Source organism: Cetorhinus maximus, chromosome 7, assembly GCF_964194155.1.
Source record: "Cetorhinus maximus chromosome 7, sCetMax3.hap1.1, whole genome shotgun sequence".
NCBI lineage: Eukaryota > Metazoa > Chordata > Chondrichthyes > Lamniformes > Cetorhinidae > Cetorhinus > Cetorhinus maximus.
Window position 1 is genome coordinate 15,649,237 of NC_135885.1, and position 20,416 is coordinate 15,669,652.

Consider the following 20,416-nt stretch of genomic DNA (forward strand, 5'->3'; position numbering starts at 1 on the left):
CTCGCCAACTCATGCAATCCCTGGCTTGTGATCAACCAAAATGGAGAAGGTTCCTTCAGGAGGGCACCGACCACATCAAGAGGCTTTGTTGGGGACACACAGAGACAAAGTTGAGGCATCAGAGAGAATACACAAACCTCTAAAGAATTCATCTACCTAACCCTCCAAGCACCAGGTGCCCCACGTGTGGCAGAGTCTGCACTGGACGTATCGGCTATCTCAGGACCCATTGAAGGGGAGTTGGAGCCTTTCATCCTCGAACCTGAGGGGCTGCCTAAGAAGACTCACCCAGGCAAGTGGAGAGTATTCCATCAGACTCCTGACTTGTGCCTTGTAGATGGTGGACAGGCTTTGGGGAGTGCAGTTATTCTCCACAGAGCTCCCAGACTCTGACCTGCTCTTGGCTGGTCCAGTTCAGTTTCCGGTCAAAGATAACCCCCCAGGAAGTTGGTGGTGGGGATTGCTCAAAATACCTTGAGTGATCTCGATGCACCCTTCAGTAAAACTTGGCAAGGAGTTTCCTGGACATTGGTGGTGTTGACGATCAGGTGGTGTCCTTCAGTATGGGCCAGCCAGAGTGTCCCATTATGCAGTCATCTGCTGTGCGCTGCACAACATGACAATACTAAGAGGGCTTGGAGCTCGATGAGGTGGGGTCACTGATACACCTTTTTTTCCTTGGAGGAAGACTGGGAGAAGGAAGACAACGAGGAAGAGGGGAATGAAGTGGGTACTGCAGAGGAGCCTGGCGCCCACGCTTTGGAAGGAGATCATCGAGGCTGCATGTCCCAGGCCTCACATCACTCATCAGGCTGGCATGGCCATAAGTGCCACACTGACTCAGCAACGCTTCAGTTGAGTGGTTCCCAGGACAATAGCAGTTGACTGCAAAATTCTATCAGAGAGAGAAATTATTCAGCGAGCACCCAAAGACATGAAGCCTGGGGTCTCCAATGCCACCATCATCCCAGACGTCTGCAACAAGGCCATGCCTACTCTCCCTCCCCAACTCAGCCTCCTTTTCAGTCCCCATCATAATCCATGAACAAAATCAAATGAGAAAACAATCAGGGATAACTCCACCCAGCTAACCCCATCAAGTGCAGCTGATGGTGCATCACATTGTGCTCCGATGTGGTTCTCTCCCTGTGGCTGAGGATGAGCTGGAGGCAGCCTGTTCCATTGTACCTGCATCTGATAGAGGGCTCATGAGGGCTCTTCCCCAGGCTGTTGTGCCTGCATCTTTGCAGATAACCTCTGAATCCGGTCCTTGCGATAGGGATGGTTCCTGAGGGACAGAGGCTGAGGGGGTGAGGGATGATGGCGATTCCCCCTTGAGGTGTGACTTCCGTTATTCAGAGCCCTCTTATCCTGCAGAATGAGGAGAGAATGATGCATGAGTAGGCTGTCTTCCCTCAACTCTAAGAGCATGACATCGATATGAGGTGCTGCACTCCTCGATGATGCCCCTATGCTCCCCAAATGTGAAGGTGGCTGACATTGCAGAGTTCCTACTGGGCATTAGCTCTAGCAATGCTAGGAAGCACTTTGGACACTCAGTCTGCTGAGCTCGTGTACACGCTGTCGTGTTCCGAGTTCGAGGCCTATCAAACGGGCATCACTCGCCATTCACCTTCCCAGAGTTTATGAGGTCATTGATGTGCTTTCAGAATTGGACCACCCACATCCTCCTGGGCACACCTCACCTGCTGACCCCTTCCACCACCCCCAGCCATGCCCTTTTGGTTTCCTAGGGGTGGGGGTTGGAGTATCGGATGGAGGCCGGGAACAAAATCTCCCATCTCTCGGAAACAGCCTTGATCCGGGAGGCTTCATAAATCCTGGGGTTGCTGGTGCCCTTCTGCCCCCGGCAGCGTGGGCCCGGTCCTGACCTGCTCTCTTTGCAGGCATTTCTACAGCGAGTGGCAGGTCCAGTCACAGCTACCGCCCAAAGAGTCCTCCATTTCTATGTCCTGCCTCCATGTCGCTCCGGGCTTCCCTGATTGGGTGCAGAAACCACTCCCAATGGGGGCCAATCAGCTCCTCTGCATTTGAACATTGTGTTGCGTCAGTGACATTGGCACGACATAAGGCCGGGACCTGGAACTGCTCGTGCAGGCAGGCCCCTGACCCGGAATTGAAAATCCCACCTGTTTCTCTCTCCACAGAGGTTGTCTGACCTGCTGAGTATCTGTACTCTCCACCGTTTCTCTTTCAGATTTCCAACATTCAGAATATTTTGCTTCTGCATTTTCATTTGCTTTGCCTGAATTGCTGGGTTAATTCAAGTAATAAATGTTCCTATTCGAAAATAGTCGTGAAACTAATGTTTGAAAAATAGCATTTGCAATAGTTTTGGTCTGGAAGCCTCATAGCCAAACAGTGCCCCTCCTCCCGCTAAACATTCCCCAACAAAAAAGCCGACCCATGTCCGTCTTCCATGTTGACTCTCTGTGGGGCTCATTGTTTGTCTCTTTTCTTTGGAGGGAGAAAACAAAATGGCCGACATCTTCCTCCAGGCTGTTCCTGCTCAACCACCATCGCTGCTCTCATATCTCTACCATGGGATGTCTGCTGCCTTTCCAATGAAGTTATGACAGCAGCTCCAAAGAAAATTCCTGACAACTGCTATGGGCCTGCGAGTGCCATGAGAAACTTGTCCCAGATGAGGTCAAGCATTTCGTGATGAAGGGAGATAAAAGTTTTGTGACTCTTTAAAAGAATTTTCCTTGAAGGCTGGCAGAAACCATAGCAGCGGGGGTGTATGGGATTTTGAGGAAAGTTAGATGCGTGAGTATTTGGAGCGGTAGCTCTTAGCAGAATTATTTTATTCTTTCATAGGATATGGGGGGGGGCGCTGGTAAGGCCAGAATTTGTTGCCCATCGCTAATTGCCCATGAACTGAGTGGCTTGCTAGGCCACTTCAGAGGGCATTTAAGAGTCAACCACATTGCTGTGGGTCTGGAGTCACAAATAGGCCAGGCCAGGTATGCATGGCAGATTTCCCTCCCTAAAGGGCATTAGTGAACCACCCGTAGGTAGTCCAGTGACATTATCACGATGACACCATCCCCCTCTAGAATGGAGCTTCTCTGAAACCTGGTGCTGAGAAAGAGTATGATAAGCAAGGAGTTAAGTAAAGCTGTATGACAAGGTAGAGGATGTGTATTGTTACCAGGGACTCGACTTACCTTAGCTACTAGTGTGAGGTTATTGAACCCTTTTCTGCACCATGTGGCAATTCTTGGTTTGGTGAAGCCTACGTTAACCATTCTGCCATCTCCCTCCAGACAAGACTGCACAGGTCTCCTATGGAACTTGCTGCCCTCAGAGCTCATCAGTCTCCCCAGGCCCTCACTTCTACCAGAAATATTTCCACAGATTCTTTGGTAAATCTAGGGCCATAATCAGTGGCTGACTCCCCCAAGGCAGCTGTTTCTTCTGCCTTGTGGCTGTGAAGTGATATTTCCCTTTGACTGGATCCAGTCATTTAAAGATTGCATTAGAACTGTACTCTCCTGCCTCCCAGCAGCTGTAAGTCAAGAAAGGCTGATGTTCTGGTCAGCAAAATACATTCAATGGCTCGTGACCCAATGGATCGAAGGATATGGGGAGAAAGCGGGAGCAGGCTATTGAGTTGGATGATCATCCATGATCATAATGAATGGTGGAGCAGGCTCGAAGGGCCGAATGGCCCACTCCTGCTCCTATTTTCTATGTTTCTATGTGACTGTTATGAGGGAAAATCATGGTGAGCCTGGTAGTTTCATGATGGTTGGTATTAGCACCTGTCCACCACAAACAGGAAGAGAATTCAGGCCTTCCTATTTTGAGTTTAAGAGGAGGAAGGGGGAAAAGTTCAGAGTAACACCAATAACTGTGACATAATTTACATTCCCCCTTGCCACCCATCTTCCGGTGCACAGCCTATAAATATCTACATATCAGATTGTGTTCATGTACACAGTTGGAGCTGAAAGCAAGATGAAGGAAATAGCTTCCATTTGTTTATCCATCATTTCAAATGGATTCAGCAATGATCCTTTCCCTTACAGGTTAAATAGTGGAGACACAGAGGGTTACATTGGATATACAGTACAGAGACAGGCTATTCAGCCCAACCAGTCCATGCTGGTATTTGTGCTCCACTCAACCCTCCTCCCATCTTTCCTCATCTAAATAGGTCATTGTAACCCTCTATTCCCCCTCAAGCCAGATGAATTGTCCTCCACATATATATGGGAATCTCATTCCCTTCACAACACGGAATGCCACAGCTCAGGAACATCAACTGCAAAATCACAAAATGACCCCCTATGGGCAAACTTTAATTTAAAAAAAACATCAGGATACAAGTGTATCAGCCTCTCTATACAATTCAATACCTGGGATCACTTATCATGTACAATTCAAACTCATTTAGACAATTTAATTTTACCACATGGCTAACTGCTTAACATAAGAAACTAAAACACACACAGATCATTTTAAGTTTTGAAAAAAACATTTAATACACCGTGACATTCTGACGAATCAGACAGCAGTCGTTAAAACAACGTATATCCCCGAATTCGTTGCACATTTCTCCACCAGCTAGCTGCGAGGCTGCTTTAAAAAAACACTTGAATTAAAAATGGCAATGATGTTTGAGCTAGGCTGGACTAGGTAACCACCATCAGGCTATTTAGCTTAAAAATAACATTGCTGTGGCAGTGATCTGCTTCACACATGCCAACACATTTCCACACCTGCTCAAGACCTTTACACAGGAACAGCTCTTGCATTGAAACTTTCCCTCATGAAATGAAAAAAGCTACCAAAGATAAGTCTGTGTCAGCTTCTATGATACAAGTGCAGAAATCGCTGATTGCATTGTTTGCAGGCAAACGCTTAAAATGTATTTAAAAACTGAAAGTGCTGGAAAAGCTCAGCAGGTCTGGCAGGGATAATGTTTTGCATCCATATGAGTCAGAGCTCTGAAGAAGAGCCATACGGACTCGAAACGTTAATGCTGTTTCTCTCTCCACAGATGCTGCCAGACCTGTTGAGTTTTTCCAGCATTTTCTGTTTTTACTTCAGATTTCCAGCATCCGCAGTATTTTGCTTTTAACTTGAATTGTATTTGTCTGATATCTTATCCCCTATTTCATCAACCACAGTACGCCAATGAAAATGAACACCCCAAGTGAAATAGCTGGAGAATGTGTTAAGCAGGCTGCTACTAATATCAGCAACAGACTATTTATAAATGGAAGAGCCTGATGTGAAGTAACACTTTTGGTCCATCTCAAGAAGGCGTTAGATAAAGCTCTTGGGGGTGAAAGGGATCAAAGGAAATGGGGAGAAAGCGGGAGCAGGCTGTTGAGTTGGATGATCAGCCACGATCATAATGAATGGTGGAACAGGCTTGAAGGGTCAAATGACCTACTCCTGCTCCTAGTTTCTATGTTTCTATGTATCTCAGCCACCCACTGTTATTTTTGACAAGTGAACACTTTTCTGCAAAAAACATTAGCTTTCCCATTAGTTTTACCCATTGCTCCAGTAGCGAACAAAATCTGTCGAGAGACAGCAAAGTTGAACAAACATAAACGTTATATCTGAACAAGCAAAATTTTGATAAATGCACACTCGTTGCTTGAAAAAGCTTTGTTTTTTTTAAGATGGGGGTTGGGGGTGAGGGTGTGATGTTTAAACACCACAGAATTAGTTCAAAGAAAACAACAAGTGTTGGAAATCCTCAGCAGGCCTGGCAGCATCTGTAGAGAGGGGAAACAGAGTTACTGGACAGAATTTTCCAGCAGGTGTCAGGACCAAAAGGGGGGTCCTGAGACTGCACTTGTTGGGTGCAGCTAATGCAGATCGTGGAATGCAAGGTCACCACAACATGGAGGCTCTCTCATTGGCCTGCACATGAAGCATTCAAAGCCACAATCTGTACCAATAAGTGAGTCATCATAGAGGGGAAAAACCTCCACTGCATCTGTCTCAGCCTCAATTGCGGCCTCGCGTGCTTATAGCCAGCAAGCAGCCTCTCGTTCCAGTGGCCTCCCTGTACCGTGACAGGGAGGGCACGCCCATTATGTTGGCGGCCTTTGCACCAGGCAGCGGGCCGTTCCACAGCCCGCAAAATACAGACGAACCCTCTAAATTGCCCTTAATTGCGGCTTTAAATATGCAAATTGGCTGCTTGCCTCCGTGGTGGAGGTCGCCGATCTATTTCCCAGACTGCCCCTGGGAAACTTGGCCGGTGGGCAAGAGGGTGTCAGGGAAACATTCTGACGCAGCACCCAGTATTTTCCTGGCCCACCATCTTGGGGTCAGGAAAGTTCAAGCCTAATGTTTCAGGCTGCTGACATTGCTTCAGAACTGACCCAGAGCGATGTGGAAACCTTGACTGACAATAACTAGCAGCTTTTAATAGATAGGACATGGGCAAAATGAAGCATCCTGAACATTGGGTTGTACACACAGGTTTATGGCAGTCTGCCAGATGCAAAAATTTGTCGTGATGAAATTTTCTTCATTCATGCTTCAGTCTTGGGGTTTTCTTCAATGACAACTGGATAGCACTCGTCAACTTTTGAGATTGGTATCTGATAGTTAATCCAATTCTGCTGAGGAAGGAAAAGCTCAATTTAATATTAATGGTTTTGGTTTGCTTTCGTTATCGTAGAACCATAAAACGATACTGCAGGGAAGCAGAGCCATTCGGCCCATCTTATCTGTGCCAGCTCTTTGATTGAGCGATTCAATTTCTCACTCACCATGCTTTCCCCATAGCCCCATAATTTTACCCCTTCAAGTGTTTAGCCAATGCTCCTTTGATTGTTACTGTTGAACCTGCTTTCACCATCCTTTCAGGCAGTACGTCTGAGATCATTCTAACTCTAGCTCATTGGAACTTTAGCTCTGAAGAAGAGTCATACGGGCTCGAAACGTTAACTCTGTTTCTCTCTCCACAGATGCTACCAGACCTGTTGAGATTTTCCAGTATTTTCTCTGTTTTTATTTCAGATTTCCAGCCTCCGCAGTAATTTGCTTTTATCATTATAACTCGCTGTGCAAAAAATGTTTCCTCATGTCGTCTTTGGTTCATTTGTCAATTACATTAAAATTGTGTCCTCTGATTACTGACCCTTCTACAAATGGAAACAGTTTCTCTTTATTTACTCTATGAAAACCTTCATGATTTTGAACATCTCTATTAAATCTTCTCTTAACCTTCTCTGTTTTAAGAAGAATAATCGAAGCTTCTCCAGTCTTTTTGATAACTAATTATCCCTTGTACCACTCAATAGATATCTTCGGGACCTTTTCTGAGCTCTTAACATCCTTTCTAAGCTCTGGTATCTACAACTGAACATATGACTTCATCTGAGGCTTAGCCCCCTACCAGAAAATGTTGGCATCATTTAGCGTGCAACAGGCATCAAATGAGCTCATTTGTGATTGGCTGCATTCAAAAGTGATCATTTAGCCATCATCTGACATCCCATGTAATCAAGTAGCGATCAACTGACATCATTGGTGATCAACTGACTTCAAAATCAAATCATACAAAGCTCAAAAAACATCATTTGAGATCATTTAGCACCATTTGTTTGCCTTCAAAGCATTCAGCAGGGTTCAGCTGACACCAGAAGTGACCATAGAGCTTGCTCAGGAGGAAATATTCCAAGTCCTAGTGATCACGACAAAATTTGACACCAGTTAACATCAACAATATCGTGCCATGATTTTTTTCCAAGTCCCAGCAAATGCAGAATGTTATGCATATATTGTGTAGATTATTTAACACAGTGCACACACCATTAGTGGGGGTGCAAAAACACCTCCCTTTTCCCCCACACCTGTGATTTTAAGAAATTCCTTTCTTTTCTGATGATGACAGTTTTGTCTCATCTCATCCACACCAATCAGACCCCTCCACACCTTGCTAAGATGCCTTGACCAACCATGACTCCAGAGCCATAGTGCCATGGACCCCAAGCAAAGTCATTTCACATCCCTCGTCTTCAGAATCCTACTGGTTTCATTGAGTCTAATATACATGTAATCATAACCTTGATAGGCATAATTAATGTGTACATAAGAAATGGGAAGAGTAATAGACCATTCAGCCCCTCAAGCCTGTTCTGCCATTCAATAAGATCATGGTTGATCTTCATGCATTTCAATTTCCATATTCCCATCTAACCCTGATAACCTTTGATTCCCTTGCCTAACAAGAATCTGTCAACCTCTGCCTTAAAAATATTCAATGACCCGCCTCCACCACCTTCTGAGGCAGAGAATTCCAAAGTCGCACAACCCCCAGGGAAAAAAAATCTCCTCATCTCTGCCCTGAAAGGGCAACCCCTAATTTGAAAACAGTGCTCCCTAGTTCTGGACTCACCCACAAGAGGAAACACCTTTTCGATGTCCACCTTGTCAAGGCCGTATAGGATCTTGTATACTTCAATCAAATCACCCCTCACTCTTCTAAACTCCAGTGGAAACAAGCCCAGTCTGTCCAACCTTTCCTCAAAGACAACCCACTCACTGGCTGCTCCCAACGTGGTCTTGTCTACATTAGAGAGACCAAACGCAGACTGGGTGACCGCTTTGTGAACACCTTTGGTCTGTCCGCAAGCATGACTCAGACCTTCCTGTCGCTTGCCATTTCAACACACCACCCTGCTCTCATGCCCACATGTCCATCCTTGGCCTGCTACAATGTTCCAGTGAAGCTCAATGCAAATTGAAGGAAGAGCACCTCATCTTCGGATTAGGCACTTTACAGCATTCTGGATTTAACATTGAGTTCAACAATTTCAGATCATGAACTCTCTCTTCCATCCTCACCCCTATTCCATCCCTTTTTTCAAATATTTATTTCTTAATTTTTATACATTTTTTTCCCACCTATTTTCATTATTATTATTATTTTTAAATTTATTTCCATTTTTATTAATTGTTTTATCCCCACCTTTTTGCCTACTTCGATCTTTTTTCCCATACTGTCCCCTCCCCCTACCCCACCCCCACTAGAGCCATCTATCACTTGCTCATCCTGCTTTCTACTCTTAATGTCACCATTAGCACCTCCTTTAGCCAGTATCACCACCATCAACACCCCTTCGACCTTTTGTTTATGACATCTTTTGCGACCTCCTTTGCCTCCACCTATCACTAGCCTCCTATCCAGCTTCACCTGTCCCACCCCTCCTTAAACAGTATATATTTCACCATATTTTTACTCCTTTTTAGTTCTGAAGAAGAGTCATAGAGATTCGAAACATTAACTCTGTCTTTCTCTCCACAGATGCTGTCAGACCTGCTGAGTTTTTCCAGCACTTTTTGTTTTTGTTTCAGGTTTCCAGCATCCGCAGTATTTTGTCTTTAACTCATTCCAGGTACCAATCTAATAAACCTCCTTTGAACCACCTCCAATACATTTACATCAGTCCTTAAATAAGGAGACCAAAACTGCACACAGTATTCGAGGTATGGTCTCACCAATGCCCTGTATAACTGAAGTATAACATCCTTACTTTTAAGTTCAATCCCTCTCGTAATAAAGGATAGCATTCAATTAGCCTTCTTAATTACTTGCTGTACCTGCATACTAACTTTTCGTGACTCATGTACTAGAATATCTAGATCCCTCTGCACCTCAGAATCATGCAGCTGTTCTCCATTTAAGTAATACTCTGCTTTTTGTTCTTCCTGCCAAAGTGAACAACTTCACATTTTCCCACATTAAACTCCATTTGCCAGATCTTTGCCCACTCACTCAACCTATCTATACCCATCTGCAACTTCCTCATACCCTCTTCACAACAAGCTTTCCTGCCTATCTTTGTATCATCTGCAAATTTAGCTACCATGTCTTCACTCCCCTCATCTAAGTCATTGATATAAATCATAAAAAGTTGAGGTCCCAGTACAGATCCCTGTGGGACTCCACTCATCACATCCTGCAAACCAGAAAAAGACCCATTCATGAATACTCTCTGCTTTCTGCCAGCCAGCCAATCATCTATCCATGCTAATATGCTACCCGGTACACCATGAGCTTTTATTTCCCGTAATAATCTTTGATGTGGCAACTTATCAAATGCCTTCTGGAAATCCAAGTACAGTACATCCACAGGCTCCCCTTTATCCACTGAGCATGTTGTTCCTTCAAAATACTTCAATAAATTGGTTAAACATAATTTTCCTTTCACAAAACCATGTTGACTCTTCCCTATTGCCTTGAGCTCTTCTAACTGCCCAGCTATAACCTCCTTAATGATCGATTCTAATAACTTCCCCACGACAGACGTCAACCAACTGGCCCATAGTTTCCTGGGGCAGAGTTTTCAGGTCGACGTGTGGGGACGGGCCTGACACGCCAATGTGGAAAATGATGTGCGATGACGTCGGGTGTGCGTCCTGATGTCATCGCGCTGAGTTGTGATGTTTTGTTTGCACGCCGGAGTCAGCTGCACGCCTGCCGATATGTAAACGGCCTACTAAGGATCTAATTCAAGTTATTCTAAACGCTGCCCTTCGAACCTTAAGGTTGGCGGGCAGGCGAAAAGGCCAAGCGGCCTTCGCATTTTTTAGGAGACCTCATCCACGAACATGCGCAAAAGAGCACTGGCCCCGACTCTCCCTCCCACCGCCCGCACGGTTGGCGCTGAGTGCTACATGGTGCATATTACGCCGGGCGGGCCTTAATTGGCCCGCCCGCGCAAAATGGTGGCGCGGAGCCATCACGGGCGGCGATCGGCTCTGCCCCCGCCCCCACCTGCTCCTGCTGAGCCCGCCCATCATATGAAAAATCCTGCCCCTGTTTTCTGCCTCTCTCCCTTCTTTGAACAGAGGGGTTATATTTGCTATTTTCCAATCTAATTGAACAATTCCAGAATCTAGCGAATTTTGGAAAATTAACACCAGCACATCGACTACCTCATTAGCCACCTCTTTAAGGACCCTAGGATGTAGTCCATCGGGACTCAGAGACTTGCCAGCCAGCAGCTCTGTCAATTTCCTCAGTATCGCTTCCCTAGTGATTTCAATTTCACCAAGTTCCTTTCTCCCATTCATCTCCTGATTTGCAGCTATTACTGGAATGTTTTTTGTATCCTCTATAATGAACACAGAAGCAAAATATTTTTTAATTTCTTCCGCCATTTCCTTATTATCTACTATTAACTCCCCATTCTCACTCTCTAGAGGACCAACATTCATTTAACTTACTCTTTCCCTTTTTAAATACCTGTAGAAACCCTTGCCATTTATTTTTATATTTCTAGCTAGCTTCCTCTCATAATCTAATTACATTCTCCTGATTAACCTTTAAGTCATTCTCTGCCATTCTTTATATTCTGTCCAATTATCTATCCTGCCACTCATCTTTGCGGAGTTGTATGCTTTTTCCTTAAGTTTGGTGCTTTCCTTAACATCTCTAGTTAACCACGAATGGTGGGTCCTCCCCTTAGAAATTTTCTTTATAGTAGGAATATACTTATTCTGAATACTCTGAAATATCCCCTTAAATGTCTACCAATGCTTCTCTATTGATCTATCCTCTAGCCTAGTTTCCCAGTTCACTTCAGCTAGCTCAGCTTTCACCCCCACATAGTTGCGCTAATTAAAGTTTAAGATACTAGTCTTAGACCCATTCTTCTCCCTTTCAAACTGGATGTAAAATTCAGTCACTCTGTGTTCGCTGCTACCTAGGGGTGCCTTTGCTCTGAGATCATTAATTAATCCTGTCACATTACACAATATCAAATCTAATATTACCTGCTCTCTGGTTAGTTACAGAACATGCTGCTCTAAGAAACTATCTCAAAAGCTTTCTAAGCAGTCTTCATCCAGGCTGCTACTGTCAATCTGATTTTTCCCATTTATGTGTAGATTAAAATCACCCATGGTTATTGCGATCCCTTTATCACAAGCACACAATATTTTCTCTCGAATACTTTGTCCTACATTGTGGCTATTGTTAGGGGGCCTGCAGATCACTCCCACTAATGACCTATTTCCCCTACTATTCCTCATCTCCACCCAAATTGATCCTACATCCTGATCTTCTGAACCAAGGTCAGCTCTAACTATTGCACCAATGCCCTCTTTGATTAACAGTGCTACCCCTCCACCATTACTTAGCTTCCTATTATTCTTGGATGCCATGTACCCTTCAATACTAAGGACCCAATCTTTTTCTTCCTGCAGCCACGTCTCCGTAATTGCAAGCAAATCATATTTATTCACTTCAATGTGGGGCATCAATTCATTTACGTTGTTCTGAATACTACGTGCATTCAGATAGAGAACCTTCAGTTTTGTCTTTTTGTTACCTTTGTAACATCTAGCCTTGCCTGCTGATGTATTCTTGGGTATTTTTCTCTCTGTCCCTTCCTGCCATTCTCTGTCCCTCATTTCTCATATTATTATTTCGCTCTCCTGTCTTGACTCTACACCTTGAATTGCTACCTCTACCCAAACTTGATCCCTTACCCTTCTTGTTTAGTTTAAATCCCTCTCTACTTCTCTGGTATGTGATTTGCGAGGACACTCGTCCCAGCATGGTTCAGGCGTAAACCGCCCCAACGGTACGGCCTCCACTTTCCCCAGTACTGATGCCGGTGCCCCACAAACCGGAACCCACTACGTCCATACCAGCCTTTGAGCCACGCATTTGTCTCTCTAATCTTATTTGCCCAATGCCAATTTGCACATGGCTCAGGATTAATCCAGAGATTATTACCTTTGAGGTTCTGCTTCTTAATTTGGTACCTATCTTATCATACAACCTCTTTCCTAGTTCTACCTATGTCATTGGTATTTACATGGGCCACAACAACTGGATCCTCCCCCTCCCACTGCAAGTTCCTCTCCAGCCCCAAGCAGATGCCCCGAACCCTGGCACCAGGCAGGCAACATAGCCGCCTGGACTCTCGCTCTTTGATGCAGAGAATAGTGTCAGTCCCCCTCCCTATACTATCCCTTACTACCACTACATTCCTTTTTGCCTCCCCCCACCGCTTGAATGGCGTCCTGTACCACAGTGCCATGGCCAGCCAGCTCATCCACCTTGCAGACTTTGCTTTCATCCACACAGGTTGTGAGCACCTCAAACCTGTTTGACAATTGCAAAGCCTGAGGCTCCTCCCCTACCATCTGCTCGGTCCCATTACCTGCCTCACCGACAGTCACATCTTCCTGTTACTGCTGATCAAAGTAGATGACCCTATTCTAAAAAGTGTGACTGTCTTCAGGAACAAAGTAGCCAGGTATTTCTCCCCATCCCTTATGTTACACAGTGTCTGCATTTGGGCTTCCAGATCAATAATCCTGATCCGGAATTCCTCAAGCTGCTTACACTTCCTGCAGACGTGTTTGTCATGGATCACCTTGGCATCCAAAAGTTCCCACATCCAATAGCCCCCCACATCTCACAGCTGCAACATAACACCTGTCCGATCATTCTAACTTATGTCATTTAATTTACTTTAATTACTTTCTTCCTATGTATGCTACAATTTACTGTGTTTTTTGAATGCTAGTACCACTTGTATGCTTCTTAATGACAAGGTATGTCTTTGTGCTCTTTTATCTTGTATCTCTGCCACTCTCCTCTTGCTCTTTTCTCCTGTGTCCCCGATCTCCTCACTCTTTTTTATCCTGTGTCTCTGGTCTCCTTGTGTTCTTTTACCCCGTGCCTCCGCTCTCCTTACGCTCTTTTATCCTGTGCCTCCACTCTCCTCGCGCTCTTTTACCCAGTGTCGCCGCTCTCCTTGTGTTCTTTTACCCTGTGCCTCCACTCTCTTTGCACTCTTTTATCCTGTGCCTCCACTCTCCTCACGCTCTTTTACCCTGTGTCTCCGCCGCTCTGCTCGTGCTCTTTTATCCTGTATCTCTGCCGCTCTCCTCACGCGCCTTTGAAGAGGACATGTATTCAACATTGGTATCTGTATTTTAAAATCATCCATGGTAAGGTGGATATCAAGCTGGTTCAGTACAGTGACTGTTAAGAAATAAAAATATGGCAAATTGTGTAAAGTAATTTTCCCAATTCCTATATATGAGTGTACGCATGTACTGTAGCTTATAACATCCCATTCCATTCCACACAGAAAATTGAACTGTAAATTAAATGCACTTGGAGTTAATTTACAAGTATATGTTCCATGTTTTTAGTTTTTTGTTGCAAGCAGTTAAAGCTCCCAAAAAGCCTTAGACAATTCAATCATGGGAGTGACCCATCAGAAAAAAAGTCACCCCATAAATGGAAGTGACAGGTTCTTTAAGGAGCTGCACCTTCATTAAGTGAGTGGAGGTGGAGAGTGAACCCAAACAACTGAAGCAGCAGCGGTCAGCAAGGCCCAAGAACCGGAGCAGCGGTGGTGAGCAAGGCCTGAGGACTGGAGCAACACGGGTGAGTGAGGCCCGAGGACTTAAGAAGCAACACCTGAGGGGGGCCGAGGGGGAAGCAAGGCCAACAAGCTGGTGAGGTCGGTGGGGGATTGGGGGGGAGCAAGGTGGGAGGGGGCAACAAGGCTGGTGATTCAAGGCTGGATGGGCTGCAAAAGGGAGAGCGGGGCTGCAAGGGGGAGAGGGGTCAGTAAGGGGGAAGAGGATGGATGCTAAGATGGAGAAGGGGCTGCAAATGGTGAGAGAAGGAGAGAGGCTGAGGTTAATGAAAGCCTTTGATCGCTAATGAATACTTTTCAGTGCAAATGATCACGTCCGAGCACTAATGATCGCTTCTGAATATTAATGATTGCTTCCACAAATTTACCGAAGCTGTGATGGTTTTTGAATGCTTCTGAACACTTTGCTGACACGTTGATGCAAATGATGACTCTATCTGCCATTAAAAAATTGCTCCAAGTTACACCTTTTGATGATAAATGATGTTACTGAATGTTTTGAGCGCATTTGAAAGAAAAATTATGTCATAGTTTTCTGGTAGTGTTTAAATTATATAGACAATTTTCATCAAAAATGTTTTCGATTACTTTTTCCAATTCCTCCTTCTCACTAGATTGTGCTCTGGCTGGGATGTACCTCCACAGGTGGTCAGCAGGGCATTGGCGGGATGTTGTTCCAAGGCACTTCCCCAGGAGGGTGACCAGATAAAAATTGTCATGGGAACCAAAGGAGATATTCGAATGTTGAATAAAAGATTTATCAAAGAGGTAGATTTTACAGATTGCCTTAAAGGAGGAGGGCAAATATGTTTCGAGTGGGAATGTCAAAACTTAGGGTCCTAATGGCCTGAAAGAACCGACAGGTCTTTTTGAGAAGTGGGGAGTGATGGTGGCAGATTGGAAGGGGAGGGGGGGCAGTACCTGAGGAGAGTGAACTATTTACAGGATCAGCAAGAATGGGAGTCAGGAGAGAAAATTGAGTGGGAATAAAGTTGAGTCAGAGCAAGGTGAACCTCATGAGTTTGGGCAAGGCATGAGGGGAGATAAGGAAGAAACTAGTGAAAGATTGAACTGTTGAGCAAAGTTGATCGACCTGAAATGTGAATTCCTTTCTCCCTTTCTACCTGCTGAGATTTTCCCAGCATTTTCTGTTTTTATTCAGAATAGATTTTCCCTCTGATTCAATCAGCTCATATTCCATCAGGTCTTTTTTTTTTTACAGTATTGAGCACCTAATAATTATTTGGCTTGAAACTGGTGACATGCCTCCAATTTTGATGTGAGTGTCTCATAGCCTTGTTCACCAGAAACCAATAAAACACCCCTCTAGCTATCCATAGAGAAACTTAAATATGGTTTGGGTGAACGCTACACTTCATCTCTCATCTCATCCAATTAGTCAACCCTCCTTGATTATCAATGCACCCTAATAGCTGATCAATGGGATGTAAACTGGGCAGGGTCTATAACTAGTGGGGGACCTGCTGTACCAGATTACCATGCATACAGTAAAGACAAACATTTACTCCATAAACTCTGATTCCCCAGTTGTGTTATTTCTGTTTTGTTGACCTTGAGTAATGAAATGTTTGAACCCTGAGGCTCTCTGGCACTTGGATCATCAGACAGGATCAGTACTCATTCTCAGATGAGATACAGAGTGAGAAAGAACAAGTCTTGATATAACACCTTCCACTCCCAGGTGAGGGCACTCAAATTTGAAACTTATTACCTGTAAAAATGTTTTTTTTTTGACAATTTATATTGCATGCCTGAGGAGGAATTACTTCTAAAATTGAGTTTTCCATTCCATGCAAAACACAAAATGCTACATTAGATACAAATAATCAGGCGATGAATATTTGAATTTCTGACCATGAAGCATTTCATTAGTGTATGCTGACCTGGAAATCACCGTTGTATTCCTCAAACAATGTTTTGAACTTCTTTTGAGGATCGGGGATTGGTTTGAATACAGTTTCCAACACTTTGCACCTAAGCAATGTTAAACACATTAATGAAATCCACATTAGCTTTGCATTATTTTACATAGAAATATAGAAGAGCGTTTGAGGTAGATAGTGGCTTTGTGCGATAGTGAAGAACCTGTGATATCAGATCAGCAGCCTGTTGCAGGTCTCTCCCTATTAGTATTTCCATTGAAGTCAATGGGAAAGCTGTAAAATAAATGCCAACTCCTTATCACCCGTTATACACTATCCCACAAAGTCAAAATCCACATTTCTGTGCATTAAAACAAATCTAAAATGCATGTTAAGATAATGAATTTGTACACCATTTGCCATATTAATACTGTGGCTACAAAAGCAGGTCAGGGGCTAGGAATCCTGCGATGAATAACTCACCTCCTGACCCCCTAAAGCCTGTTCACCATCTACAAGGCACAAGTCAGGAGTGTGATGAAATACTCCCCACTTGCCTGGATGAGTGCAGCTCCAACAACATTCAGGCAGCTCAATACCATCGAGGACAAAGCAGCCCGCTTGATTGGCACCCCATCCTCAAACATTCACTCCCTCCACCACTGATGCATAGTGGCAGCAGTGTGTACCATCTACAAGATGCACATCAGGAACTCACCAAGGCTCCTTAGACAGCACCCTCCAAACCCACGAACTACCATCTAGAAGGACAAGGGCAGCAGATATATGGGAACGCCACCACCTGGACGTTCCTCTCCAAGCCATTAACGATCCTAACTCGGAAATATATCACCGTTCCTTCATTGTCACTGGGTCAAAATCCTGGAACTCCCTCCCTAACAGCACTGTGGGTGTACCTACACCACATGGTCTGCAGCGGTTCAAGAAGGCAGCTCACCACCACCTTCTCAAGGGCAATTAGGGATGGGCAAATAAATGCTGGCACAGCCAGTGAAGCCCACACCCTGTAAATGAATTTCAATAGCATTCTTTTCAACAAGATCATTGTTTTCTGCGTGGGGACTTAGCTCAGGTTTTTATGCAGTGTCGCTATCATTGGTCTCGGTGACCCTGGGTTAGGAAATAGAATGCCAGCCAAGGTTGTCACAACAAGACAATGACCCCTCCAACAAGTTGCATGTGTGAGGATGTTGGTTGTGTTCAAGCGTGATGCCTCACAGTGTAGCAGTCAGCAGAAACCCATTGTCTGGTTCATGGTCACTTTGTCCAGGCATCAGAGGAAGCCAGAAACAAGTGAGCACATTCAGAAGAGGAGGTGAGGGTTGAAAATTCACAAAGGAAAAGAAATCTACTGGAATTAGACAGGAGGAGGCTATTCATCCCCTCAAGCCTATTACGTTATTCACTGAAATCATAGGTGAGCTGTGTCCTCACTCCATTCACCTGCCTTGGCTCCATGTCCTTTTATATGCTTGGCTAATGAATGGATTTCCCACTGTGATTTACCAGGAGATTGGTGAGCAGCCCAACCCCCACAGGCGAATAGCACAAATTTCCAGTTCAGCTGCTTCTCGGAGGGCTCTCCTGGTCTCACATCAAAGCTGTGGCAGGAGATTGGGAGAAACCCTGTGAATTTCAGGAGTCTTGACTTTTAACAAGGCACTTCAGGGCAGCTGAAACGCTCTGGAGCTGAGCCTCGATGTCGGTCAGTGCATCAGGACAGGAGCCGGGAGAAACCTGACACTAGTTATAACACAATTAACCTCTGCATGGAGAATTACCTTCTGAATGCAAACAGCAGAAGAAGCCCTGCTGCCATTGTAAGCATGGCCAAAATAAGTAGCATCCGATGCACATTAAACAAATGGATAGGTCCTGTAAATAAACAAGGCAGTTACTATAGGTCACAAGTGATATTCGTTGTTTCAAAAGATGTGAAAGTTGCTTAAAAAGGAGTTGCAATGCAATGAGACATATAGTAAAATTCATTAGCTTGAACACATTCAAAGATATAGCCTTAAAATTGGATCGCACTCTGCTTGTTTTACAGATGTAGAACAGTTGGTGAAGGGTGCAGACAGAATACTGTAATTGCACATTAGAAGTGTCAAATTGGATAGGGTACCTTTGTGGCTGTGCGTCTGCAACTAATGTTCAGCCCATTGCTACACCTGCCCAACCCTTCGCAGAGTTGGACCGTGAATAACTAAAGCAGAGTTATGTTTCACTGGCAGTCATTTTCCCCAGGTGTTCAACAGTCTTTAAAGGGACCACTGAAGGTTGCCACCTGAAAGGCAAGTTTCAAGTTGTCTTACCTCACTGTGGAGCCAGGAGGTGCGTGAGTGAACATTACAATTGCAGATCGCTTGCCAGCCACTAATCATGCCCTGTCTCCTGATTGTCCTCCAGCCCTTGCTCCCTGGCCTTCCCTGAGGACCTAAGCCAATGTTCACCCGCTGGGTGACCTATGGGAATGCCAATGACAATGGTAGTTCACCAGTCCTATATTACTGAGTCCAGCGGAACAGTTTAATGTGATCCTCCCATCAGCCTCATTTGGTGTGCGCAGTGCGCGCTGCACCTAGATCTCACACTCAATTAGTGTAATTAAATTTCCAGGCCCTAGTCTCATTAAAATGAATAGCTTAATCCTCAAAATAACAGAAAGGAAAAGATGCATTTATATAGCTCTTTTGAAGACCTCAAGATGTCACAAAGCGCTTTAGGGCCAATGAATTTCCTTTGAAGTATAGTCACTGTTTTAATGTAGGAAAGGTGGCAGTTGAATTTTGCACAGAAAGCTCCCACCAACAGCAACACGATAATAAGCAGATAATGTTTTTGTGATGTTGATTGAAGGATAAATATTTGACTGGATATCAGAAGCAATTCCCCTGCTCTCCTTTGAACAATGCCAGGGGATCTTGGAAATCCACCTGTGAGAACAGACAGGGCTTAACATCTCGTCTAAATTATGGCAGCCTCAAGAGCACGGAACTCCCTCAGCGAGTGTCAATTTAGATCTTTTGCCCCCAAAAGGGCCTGATTTAATGCTCCCCCACTGGCGGTTTTGAAGTGTGCGGGGGCTCATTCAACTGTGTCGGTGGCCTGTCCGCCACCTATCCACCCGCCCCTACCCTCACCCAAATTATACCAGCGATTGAGGGCCTCGTCCTGATACTTCTGCCAGGATTTAACCGGCAGCAGGAGATGCCCATGCCAAGTGACCAGCCTGGCAGGTTTCCTTGCACAGGCTGGTGGTGGGCGGGTGGGGGGAGGGGGGGGTGGTCCCTCTTTAAAAGGCCCCTATAGGCTTATTAGACAATAGAGAACGCCATACAAGGCGTTACCCTCCCCAGGTTACACGCACCCTCTGCCCCCTCCCCCACCCCCCTCCGCCCCCCCCCCCAACCCCATGGCTTCTGAAACACAAGCCCATCGCCAGAGCTTGCCAGCTTGGCACCCGACATTGCCCCCAAATACTTACCAAAATCTGGGAGCCAGAGCAGCATGCTTCTGTCCCAAAGCGCTAGAGAACGGCAAGTGGCTAGGACTGAAGTGATGCTGCCTGACCTGCCGAGTGTTGCCAGCACTTGCTGTTGGTAATTCAGGTTTCTAGCTATATTTTATTTTTGAGTACTTAAACAGACACGTTTTACTGGCGAAACAGAGAATTCACATACCTTCATTGTCAACGTGATTATCGAAAAAGAACACATTTTTAAAAAGATGTACATATAACCTGTTGCTTATCCAGAGCTAATTATTTATTCATGGATAAGTCATTACCACATTATGGATTAGCATTTAAAATTTAGCATATGTCGGTCATCCAATTTTATTTGCTACATATTTTTTAAAAAAAACAAAATATATCCATGTCCTTTGAGAAGCGTGCTTTGCAGATGAACCAGAGTTAAAGCAGTTTGTTTCTATGCATATTTAGGGGAAAGGGCAGCCAGTGTGGGACCAATCGGATAGCTCTTTCAAAGAGCCAGCATAGACACGATGGACCAAATGGCCTCCCACTCTGCTGAACGATTCTGTGCTTTACTCTCCATGAAATAATCACTGACTTCTTCAACATGGCAAACTCTC

The 20,416-nt window shown here is 44.8% G+C and overlaps 1 protein-coding gene across 1 annotated transcript in view; it reads right to left on the minus strand.

Moving 5' to 3' along the window:
• Nucleotides 1–4,409: 4,409 nt before the first annotated feature.
• LOC144682608 (interleukin-5 receptor subunit alpha-like) overlaps nucleotides 4,410–20,416 on the minus strand; it is a 67,568-nt gene continuing 51,561 nt past the window's right edge. The window contains exons 9-11 of the mRNA XM_078545100.1: nucleotides 18,100–18,193; nucleotides 16,319–16,409; nucleotides 4,410–6,614 (exon numbers count right to left, since the gene is read on the minus strand). Coding sequence (XP_078401226.1) covers nucleotides 6,528–6,614; nucleotides 16,319–16,409; nucleotides 18,100–18,193 — 272 coding nt within the window. The 3' untranslated portion in view covers nucleotides 4,410–6,527. The remainder of the gene's footprint in view (nucleotides 6,615–16,318; nucleotides 16,410–18,099; nucleotides 18,194–20,416) is intronic.